Raw genomic sequence first — 11,906 nt, forward strand, 5'->3', positions numbered from 1 at the left:
AGATGGTGCTGATGTCGAATAAGGACCACTTGGTTTTGGTAAATTTTGCAAAATATTAAAATAAATTTAGAAATAAAATTTTGACAAAATTTTCTGTAGAAATAAAATTTTGACAAAATTTTCTATAGAAATACAATTTTGACACAGTTTTCTATAGAAATGAAATTTTGACAACATTTTCTATAGAAATAAAATTTTTCAAAAATTTTTTATGGAAATAAAGTTTTGAGAAAATTTTGACAAAATTTTCTATAGAAATAAAAGTTTAACAGAATTTTCTTAAGAAATAAAATTTTGACAAAATTTTCTATAGAAATAAATTTTTGACAAAATTTTCTATAGAAATAAAATTTTGATAAATTTTTTATAGAAATAAAATTTTAACAGAATTTTCTTAAGAAATAAAATTTTGACAAAATTTTCTATAGAAGTAAATTTTTGACAAAATTTTCTATAATAGAAATAGAAATAAAATTTTGATAAATTTTTCTATAGAAATAATATATTGACAAAATTTTCTATAGAAATAAAAATTTTTACAAAATTTTCTATAGAAATAAAATTTGAACAAAATTTTTTTATAGAAATAAATTTTTGACAAATTTTTCTCGTGGCAACAGTGATAAGGACCAACATGCTATCAAAACCAAATTAATTCAATTAAATTTTACTCTAAACATGAAAACGACAAAATCCATCACTGTTAATAATTTAAAGAAAATATTTGATTCAAATATTTGAACCAATAAATTGTTGTTATACCTATACTTGCAATGCCCCTATTATAAACAAAGAAATCCATTTGTTCATCATTAAAAGCATTTGCAGTGATTAGGTGTTCACTTTCATCATATAGTACATGCTAATAGTCCTGTAATGGACAATGGCCAGCTAATGTTACACAAACATCTAACACACTACCGACAATATCACACCACACAAAGGCTTGAAAAAAAAACTGATTGGAAAAAAATTAATTAAATATTATGCAAATATTTTGCATAGATATTAATTAAATTGACTTTGGCAATGTGTGTCTAAATGTATGAAACTGTATTGGTAATATATGTCTCCTCAATATACACACATATTGATAAATATGTGACAAGTATAAAACGAGAGTGGGAGAGATAGAAAGAGAGCGAGAGATAAGGTGTATCAGAAGAGTTTTAGTATTTGAAATTTCAAATTTCATTCTAACGATATGTCCGTAATTTTAATATAAATATTTGTATTTTGATAGAAGTGGGAAGTGTTGTTATTTTTTTTTTTTTTATTAATTTTCACGATTACATATCTTGAATTTTTTTGATATATGTTTAAAGGAAGCTCCATTAATTGTTTTAGTGTATGGTTTCTTTTCTTTTTTTTTGAAAAATATTACATTGAATTTCTACTTAATTAATTTTTGTTGTTTTTGTTTATTAACGATTTTTTTGTTCTTCTTTCAAAATTTCATTATATTTAATTATTATTGTTTAAGTATGAAATTACAAAATTTTTTTTGTTTTCTCATATTTTTCTATCGGAATTTATTATTTATTTTAATATTTTTTGGTTTTATTCAATATTACCTTTAACGAATATTCTGTTTATGTGAATTGTCTTTTTAGGATTATTAAGCAATATTGTGAACCTTGGCTGAGAGGCAATTGTGTAGAACAAATACCACAGGTTTAGGACAGCATTCCATATCCAATTCCTAAAAGAGATCCAAAATATTATGGTATGATAATTATAATTTATTTTTATATAATTGATAGTAATAATAAATTATAGTGATATTATAAAACTATATTTATCTCCCCATAATATATTAAATTAAAAAGCTTATGATTAGAAGCTATATCAAAATATTTACAATATTCCATACGTGTATTACAGAGTCTAAAAATATGCAAATAGAAAATTTCATACATTTCGTACTAGAAATCGTCGTCCTTGAATGACAAGAACTAACACCTGAAAACGGGTCTATATAAAGGCCAACTCAAACTAAGAAACTATATATTAATACCTTTTTCATGCAAAATTATTTGTCACATTTATACTTACAATTTCACCATCTTCACCAAAATCCAAGAATAACATGCGATTGCCATCATCGGCCGAACCACGCAATTTGTCAAAAGGAAATTGCCACAATTGAGTTTTCGTCTGAGCTGGAGCCGCATAGCCACATTCGAAGAGGCAAAATCCACGATTTAAATGCACAACCAATTGACACTGCCTGCCTTGGTACAAGCAACGAAATGAGAATTCACGCTGATAGTTAACCGCATTATGTGAGCCTTGAACTAAGGCTCTGGCCCAGGCGGCCATATCACGATGTGTCTCCGAACGTAACCAATAGACCAGAACGCCACGGGTTGTACCGCATCTAATGCAGAATACCGTTGATTGTTGTCCCTTTAGAATGTAAAGCACAAAAGATTATAAGTTAAAGTATAAATCCCATAAGGGCATCAAGATGCCATAGAGAGTATAAGTCTATAGGCTTTAGATATAGCTCATTATGGCTTACTTACATTCAAGGATGAATTATTGCCAGCTCCTGCTAATCTGGTTGTGGCCAAAGCAAAACTTTCCAAAGGCCTTCCCCACGCCTCCACAGACCATGGTGCACTTTCATATATCCTGCAGAATGGAATAGAAGAATAAAACCCAAGAGGAAATCATTATTATTATATCCTTCTGTTTCGTCAATTTAAGTTTACATATAAATAATTTTAAAAAAATAGAAAAACCTAGAAATGATATCTTTCAATCCCCAGGCTTTTATTTGATTTTTTTCCCATTTGCAGAAAAATGAATTTAGCCAATGTAACACATTTTGTAAAACCCAAATATTTAACACCCTATGGTTATTGTTCTTTCCGCCGACATTCTTGTTTTGCCTTAGCTCTTTCAGTTGCAACGACACGACTCTTGTAATGCTCAAAATGCACAAAAGATGAAATAACCATCCATTGTCTACACAATTTCATTAAAAGTATATCCCTTTTTCATTGCTGACTATGACGACCATAATGATTGTGCTGCTGATAGTGCGATGATGGAAGTACTAAAGTTTATGGTGGTACTGACTACAATAAAATTCGCTGACTATCAAAGCTTTCTAACCTCTTGCTTCTCTTTGTGTTTGATACCATGGTCCTTTGACGCCATGTTATCATTGTCATTCGGGTTGTTATTGTCAACTTGCTAGAGTGTATGTATTTGCGAAGTTTCTTTCTTTCATTCTTTTGTGTTTGCCACACTACCTACTTATTAACAATAAATCTTTGTTTTTGTAGCGGGTGAGTTTGGAGGCTAGTTTTGCAAAGCATGCTTCTCCTCCTTCAGGCGGTTTTATATGTTTGCCTTTATCTCTATTTCTCTTCGCTTTATGCAGACCTCATCAATCAATGACAAATTAGCTCCTTATTTCCCCAAACGGAAAACAAAAGATTTATACGATATGTTTTTCCATGTATGTGTGTGAATATATATCCCATTTCACTACCATTGCCACTATGGCTTAAACATACAGTATTTTTTTGCTGTTTTTTTTTTTGTCAGTAACCTACAAACAAAAAAATGAAATAGCAAATGACGAGGATTATTTGTGTTTCCTGTGTGGTTGATTCACTCATTCATTCATTACTTTTTTTATCTTGTTGTTTTTGTTTGTTCTGTTTTGCATAAAGCATATTTCTTTCATTTGCCGATTGCTTGATAGCGCAATACCAACACACACACGCTCACACAATAACGACAGCGTTGATGATGATTTTACTGTACTCTCTTCGTTTTTCTTTGTTTCTCCGCTCTCACCCAAACTCATCAATTTTTACTCTCATCCCCCTAGGAAAAGGGAGGGGAGATGGGGGAAATATGAAATACAAACGAATTTATTTCTCATATCCCTGTGGCCTGAATTTTTATCCTTGTTGCATTTTCATGGTATTCAGCAAAAATTTCAACGGGAAATGCAGTAGTGATGACATAGGTGAATGAATGGCAATGTGTGAGAGTGTGTGTGAGTAGGAGAATTTCGATGAGATACAATGAGTAAGTGATCTCTTTTATATATTTTGAATATGCTACACTACGTTGTGGTAGAATAAACTTTTGTTTTTGTATTGAATTTAAGAAGGATATTGGACAGTAAAATGCAGTTTGTGGAAGTCCATTTTTAGAGGGGTGTCATGGGGAAAAGCCCCAATCTAATTGAGTAAAATTTTGTTTTAGGTTTATTGTATGGTATTATGTGGTCGCCTTATATGACTTCTGACCTTTGGGCTTATTTCGTTGCTCACTCATAATGAGAATTGAATGAATTGGGCCTTGTAAACCTGTGTGTGCATAAGTCTATTTGCATTGGAGTTTTTGTTTGTTCTACTTGGTGTGGTTTTTAAGTGATTCGCGTTTTTAAGTATGTATGTGTATGGGTGAGGGTAAAGCGACATGAGGTTTTTTGACGATAGCTTAAGGGTGTTCCGTATGTTGGGGTATTTCCATCAACAAGAGGTTTCACAGGCGTGTTTTTTTTATTGAAATGTATACGCAATCAACTTGTCACACTCCCCACACTAAATGCGGCCAGTAAAATATCAACAGCAAGGGCAATTTAAATTGGCAAGTAACAATTTCCTGCAATTTTCCTTTTCAACAAGAATTTTATTTCTGAGAATTCATCTCCAAGTGTTCCAACCCGAGGAAACCATTGTGAAAACATTTGTTTGAGCTTTATGCGAAGGTGCTTTGCAAAAAAAAAAAACAAACAAACAAACAAACCAACCAACTACAAAAAATTGGTTTATATGTAAAAAAGTGCAGTAAAAAAGCAACGAAGTAACGCAAAATATATGAATTCAAATCCTTTTGCACCATGTTGGCGTATTATTGTTCCATAACTCATACGCAAGCATGTTCTACTTCCACTTGCGTATACGAGGAATTATGAGTTGACTTACAAAACAAAAATTCTAGAAAATCTTCCACTGGAATGAAAAAGAACTCATCAAAGCGTAAATATTAATACAGAATTACTTTTAGCTTCTTGATATTTGTTTTTGTATTAATTTTTTGCCCAAGATTTGGGTTTCATATGATGTGAGATGAAAGAAAACCACCATAAATCGTATTATAAAATATCTGTCTTCCCACAAATAATATCGATTGGATTATAAGAAGGAAGATTTATTTGGGATTTACCTTTTTATGCATTACACTCGAAAAAAAAACGACAAAATAAATCACACATAAAATCAAATGTATTATTAATTAAAATAAAAGATTCTCATTAATAAAAAATATATTTAAAAAATTATGCATAAGGACAAATAAATAAAATTAAAAGATAAATTTCAAGAACTAAAATGGGATAACGGCTCCTATTTTATACCTTAAAGTATAAGAGATACAGAATTAAGGCCGAATGGTTAACTCAGGAAATCGGTTTGTACAGCCTCATTTAGGGCTGTATAATTACTACACTCCGGCTTGAAAATCTTTGAGTTAGTGCCCAATTTTCTGTAGTTATTTATATTCATAATTTATTATGGTTATAAATAAATAAATTGCTGCACTCAAAAAAGGGGGAACACTAAAGCCCATATAACTTTATTTCAGTTCATTTATATTATTATGATTTCATTAAATTTCGAAAATATGAGAAAGTTTTCTTCCCTTTAATAATTTTTTGTTTACCTTGGTTTAATATACTAAACAAGAAATGAACTATAAAATATTACTAAATTTGAATTGTCCACAAAATAATGGACAATTTCTTAAAACCTTTAATTTGCTACATCATATTGAAAAGTTTAAAGGTATACCAAATTATCTGGAAATCGATATGTATCACAATTTCCTAAAATATTTAAATTGTACCAAAATGCGTCGATCCTATGCTTAATATGGTGTTAATGATATTTGTGGAATATCTAACTCCAATTTTTGCTTTCATACTATGAAATTTTCTTTAACAAGTGAACAAAAAAATAATTATGTCTAAAAAAATTTTCTTGAATTTGTTGAAATATATTTACTTATTTTGGTAATTTATTTTAGTTAGGAATTTTAGGGTTCATTTTTTAATATCAATGCTGAAATACTCGAGTTATTTAAACGGTTGTCATAATTCTACCAAAAAATGGTAGATTTTTTTACTATTTGGTAGAATGATAGAATTCTTGATGTTTTGGATGATTTTGCAACTAAAAAATTTTGACAATATTTTCTATAGAAATAAAATTTTGACAAAATTTCTAAAGAAATAAAATTTTGACAAAATTTTGTATAGAAATAAAGTTTTTTGTATAGAAATAAAGTTTTTTTTTAAATTGTGGATAACATTTCCTATAGAAATAAAATTTTGAGAAAATTGTATATAGAAATAAGATTTTGAGAAAATTGTCTGAAGAAATAAAATATTTCTATTGTAATTAAATTTTTTATAAAATTTTCTATTATAATTAAATTTTCGATAAACTTTTCTATAGAAATAAAATTATGCAAAATAAGTTATTTTTGTTTGGTAGTACACTGAAAAAAAAGCATACCCGGTTCCAAAGATTTTGACTTTACTTTAAAAAATTTGGTATTGATTCCGAGCCAAAGAAGCGGAGAATACAAGTAAGGATACCTTTAAGACACAATTCTCTTTTAAAATCGGGTTTTGTGTACTTGCTTCCAGGAAGCAAATTTTAATTTTTCACTTTTTCAGCTTTTTTTCTTCATATGCTATCAAAGTCCTTTAAAAACAAGTTAACGACGGCTTTATTTTCCAAATTAAGACTCGACTTCTAGTAGAAATTGTGCTGCGTTTCAAGTAAAAAACGTCTTTAAAATAAAGTGTTGAAAAACATGTCCTATATTTGAACGATTTTTTGCTTTGTAGTCAAGATACAAAAAGATAACAAATTTAAAGACAATTATTAAAGTCAAATTGACCTTAGCCCAAACATTTTTTCTTTCATGTTATGATATCCATTTTTAAATCAAATCACTTAATTATAAGGACAATACGACTTCATTGAAAAGTTTATCGACCATTGGTCAAGGAAAAAAACTTTATACTAGAGAAATGCGTCTTCTATGCTAAGCAAAATTCTTTGACCTCACGACAATATTTTTTTCAGTGTAACCTTGGTTGTTCACCATGTCACGTATAGCAAAGAAGGAACACCCAAATCTGATGTATTTCCCCTATCTCTAAGTTATAAATCGTATGCACTATGTTATAATGTCCTATGTATAACGCAATCTAAGTACATAGTAAATACGCAATAAAACAAAAACTGAATTTCCATGATCATTCTCACAAGGTTTCTTATGTTATGAAAATGTTCCACGGTAATAAAATAAACTCTTCAACCGCTAAAACCACATTTCAATCAAATCGAACGGGCCATAAAAAAAACGGCAAACCAACAACATTGAAATTACGTTCGCCACTTTTTATGTAGCGAAATAAATTGAATTTTTACCCACCAAATGCAGTCCTCCCATTTTGGATCAAACAAAACTTGTTACTTGACAGAGACAGAGAGTGTATTTATTTATTACCTACATGGTCTTGGCAAAAGGATTCTGCCAGTGTTAACGTAGGACATTTGACATATTGTCTGTTACATACTAAAGATTTCTGAATCAAAAAGAAGGAGAAAGAGAGAAAGCAAACACAAAACTGACGAGAAAAGCGCAACAAAATCTCACAACAATCTCTAATAAAATACATATCCATGCCAGCTTACCATGTATACATGGACTATAGCAAAAAAAAAAAAAAAAAAAAAAACATGCCAAAATATAAACCCATACAAATATATGCTGAATGAATCCAACACCTATATACATACATAAGAGTTTACATATATATGTATGTGTATATGTGTTAGTATTTAGATATTATCTTCCGGCTAACTACAAGTAACATACTAAACATTTGTATACTCTCTTCTCTTAGCTAGTATACCACAGGTATGAGTATGCCATCCATATGTAAGTGTGTCTCTCTGTTTGACTCTCTGAAAGAGTAGAAAAAATCCAATAAACAGACCTCTAACCACAATAAAACATAGTTTTCACATGTTATCTGTTATCTGAGATTTGTCAACAACAGGAATTTCATTTGCCAACCTATTGTTGAGGTTAAACAACTTTACCAACAAGTGAAGCTGAAGACACGAAGATTCGTTTGCCACCTGGCGCTTCCATTGGCATGGGGGTGTTAATGTTGGTATACAAATGCCTCCCAAATAGCCCATTGTGCTAGTTGAGTTGTTTTTGTGACATATTTTTTGTTCTGATACCATGACATTTTCCATAGATAATGATTTAGTTGTAGTTTTGTGAAAAAAAAAGTTGGGAAGGCAACAAAAAACATACTAGACTTTCTTAAAGTGCACAATAATGGTATACAAATTCTAATTTCGAAATCACCTGGAGGTATTTTTCCATAGAAATGAACTAACCATGTGAAAGTAGATTCTAATACTATATAAATCCTTTTATTGTTTGCGATAATCTTTTGGAAAATAGCTTTGAGAATCACAGCTGTAGCCATAGTGATGAGCAAAAATATTTCTTTTGATATACTCTTTCTCAAAGAATTTCCAAGGATATTTGCAATAATAGAAATGGAATGATAAGCATATGCTTCTGTGTTTTCGATGGGAAGGAGGTGGTATTATTTTATGCATATATCTAATAAAAGGTGAGCCGTTTATAATAAACGATTCTCGCATATTTAAACAGAAAAGAGTTAACTATTTTATAGCAAGAATGAACTAAGTCGTGCGAAAATTGAACTATATTGTACTGCACATTTTGAGATTTTCACAAAGCGTTATTAATTACAACACACAAAATTACCCCCTCTCAAATAAGAAAAAATGAACTAAAAGTAAAGAAAAAATCATTGGCGCCAAATCATGACCGTTTCAACCATACTGTAGTTCATTCTTACTATTTTTGAGATTCATATGAAAATCTTCATTTGCTTTAGTTCATATTTTACTTACACACAAAAAAAAGTTTACTTTTATCCAAAGATTTTGACCTTTCTTTAAGGTTTTTGGTATTGATTCCGAGCCAAAAATGCGGGTTCTTTAAAATAAGGAAATTTTTTGCGGCCTATCTGGCTTTAAATCTAGGATCTATAAAATTTAAATTAGGATACAGATCTCATTTATCGAATTTTCATTCTATTTTTCCGGTATATTAATAAAGCTATTCACGTACAAACAAATGCCAGTTTAAAAATCCAAATTATGACGGATATTTCGAAGTAAAAAATATTTTGTTAATTCCAAAAAAAAACTTTAAACCAAAGATGCTAAATCCTCATAATAAGACTTAGTCTATATTTGAAGCGTTTTTATCTTAAATCTAAAGATTAAATATTTCAGTTAATTTAAGGACGATTTCTATAAATCAAAACTGTGTTTCTTTACTTTAAGGAAAATTAGCCTTAGTTCAAAGACATGCGACTTTAACGGAGGAACGCAAATTTACAAAATTTGTGTCCTAAATTTTATGGAAAACAATTTTGAAGCAAAGATTATAAACCTTATTTTAATTAAAATTTCATTATTTTAAAGAAATTTGTCCTTAATAGTGTGTAAATTGCGCATCCTAAAATTGAGGTTGCGTAATCTTTAATGTCACGTAAATATTTTTTTCAGTGTATGTATACGATCATTGAACTTTATACATACGTTTAGTTCATAAAATGTTTGAGACATACTTAAAAAAAGGAACATTTCATTGGTCTGGGGAAAATTTCCATAAACAATAAAATTTAACTACAAACAAATAATTATTTTGCATTAAAAATTAGTTAAATTTAGCGTTACTTTAACTATGATTTTTTTTCCGTGTACTACCTAATATAAAGAAATTATAGGGTATATCATGCTTGGATTCCATTACGAATAACTTTTTTTCTGAATGCTATGGAACAAAATGCTTTTGTTAGCTTGTAAACAATAAACAATAAAATGAACTGTCACTGGAATACATTAGTGAACGGTCAGACCAGCGGTTTGGAAATGTTATCATTTCCAAGTTGGATACAGAGAAGGAATATGATAACATCCTAGTGCAAAGAACATTTTTGAGGCAAAAATATTCCATGTTCCCCATCCAAAAATAACATTTTGTTGTAGAAGGTGATCACATTCCCAACTTTATGTGTGGTTCCAATTCATAACAGCCACCCTGCATACTCGTTTTGGATAACCATAATTGCAGCAATATAATTGGGGTTCTTACACGCTCTCTTGTACTTTCGGATTTCCATTCTAGTGAGATTATATCTGTTTCTACATAAAGCGCCATATAAGAAACTATATGGGGACGCTTTTAAATACCCAGAAATTATATGGAAAAATTCCTCCCTGATCACGATTGCCACAGTTGGTAGAATTCTACTAAAATGGTAGATTTTTTACTGTTTGGTAGATTGGTATATTTTGCAAAATATTCCTCTCTCTCTCTTTAATTGTCTATAGAAACAAAATTTTGAAAAAAAATTTATAGAAAAATATTTCGACAAAATTTTGTATAGAAATAAAAATTTTACAAAATATTCTATGTTATAGAAATAAAATTTTGACAATTTTTTTTTATAGAATTAAAAGTTTTACAAAATTTTTTATAGAAAAATTTTTGACAAAATATTCTACAGACATAAAATTTTGACAAAAATTCTATAGAAATAAAATTTTCACAAAATTTTTTATAGAAATAAAATTTTTGGCAAACATTTTCTATAAAAAAAATGTTGAAAATTTTTCTATAGAAATAAAATTTTGCACACATTTTCTATAAATAAGATATAAAATATTTCTTTCAAATAAAAAACATTTTTGTTATACTAACAACAAAAATTTCAACAACTTCAAAATAATATTTTTTAATTTGGTTCATTTTTAATAAACTTTTCTTCAAAATTTTATATATTGTTTTAGGCACGAGTGGCAACCGTGTGCCTGACCCCTTCTTGAAGAAATTGTAATAAGACTCAAATCGGGCTGCCTAACCTAATCTTTCACAATGGACTGAATAGCCTAAGTGAGTCTGAAACAAATCGGCCTGCCACTTTAACCTAAGACTCCAAAAAGTTGACTTCTCAATTTTAATGAAAAAGTGGACATTCGACTTTTTACAAATTTCACAAAGTCCTTTTTTGACTCTTGCGATAGTTGAAAAATCAATTTTTGATGTGTCACAATTTTCGACTTTTTGGTGATTCAATTCAAATTCGACTTTTTTAATTTATAGTTGTTAAATTTCTATTAGTGGATTTAGATTACATTACATTAAATAGGCGATTAATCGACTATCAAAAATCCATTTTTTAATTTGTTTTCATATTCAAAAAGTTCAAAAGTTTGTTAATCGATTTTAAACATTGCAAAAAGTGGACTACGTGGGTGTATTTAGCCAAAATCCATTCCCTAAAATCATCCAGATGACACTCGTCCGAATATTTTAAAATCCAACTTCATTTTCACAAATTATCAATCACAGTGGCCAGATACTTGTCACTTAATGAAACTCTAAACAAGCGATGGCGAATGCATCGAAACAAACAGAAACAGAAAATAATGACATCAAGTATGAGAACTTACCTTAACTCACGTTCCGTAACAGCCACAAATATGGGTTGCCATTTATCATTTTCATCAGAGCTCTCGGAACTAGAACGACCACTTGGCTGCAAAGGAAACATAAAGTGTATATGTACATCAAAGGGAATATCAAGAAACTAGAGAGAAAGCATTAGACAAAAGGCAAGGAGTTAAAGAGCCTCCTCTGGTATGATACAGCTCTATACCAAACGAACTAGAAAACATCGATCAAGTGGGCAAGGCTGAGCATGTACATATATACACACATTTTTTTCATCCGTC

The 11,906-nt window shown here is 29.6% G+C and overlaps 1 protein-coding gene across 1 annotated transcript in view; it reads right to left on the reverse strand.

The window, feature by feature from the left end:
- Positions 1 to 613: 613 nt before the first annotated feature.
- Syn1 (Syntrophin-like 1) overlaps positions 614 to 11,906 on the reverse strand; it is a 76,421-nt gene continuing 65,128 nt past the window's right edge. The window contains exons 7-10 of the mRNA XM_075307321.1: positions 11,625 to 11,710; positions 2,529 to 2,637; positions 2,056 to 2,409; positions 614 to 1,702 (exon numbers count right to left, since the gene is read on the reverse strand). Of these exons, the coding sequence (XP_075163436.1) occupies positions 1,619 to 1,702; positions 2,056 to 2,409; positions 2,529 to 2,637; positions 11,625 to 11,710 (633 nt within the window). The 3' untranslated portion in view covers positions 614 to 1,618. The remainder of the gene's footprint in view (positions 1,703 to 2,055; positions 2,410 to 2,528; positions 2,638 to 11,624; positions 11,711 to 11,906) is intronic.

The sequence above is a fragment of the Haematobia irritans genome, chromosome 4 (assembly GCF_050003625.1).
Source record: "Haematobia irritans isolate KBUSLIRL chromosome 4, ASM5000362v1, whole genome shotgun sequence".
Taxonomy (NCBI): domain Eukaryota; kingdom Metazoa; phylum Arthropoda; class Insecta; order Diptera; family Muscidae; genus Haematobia; species Haematobia irritans.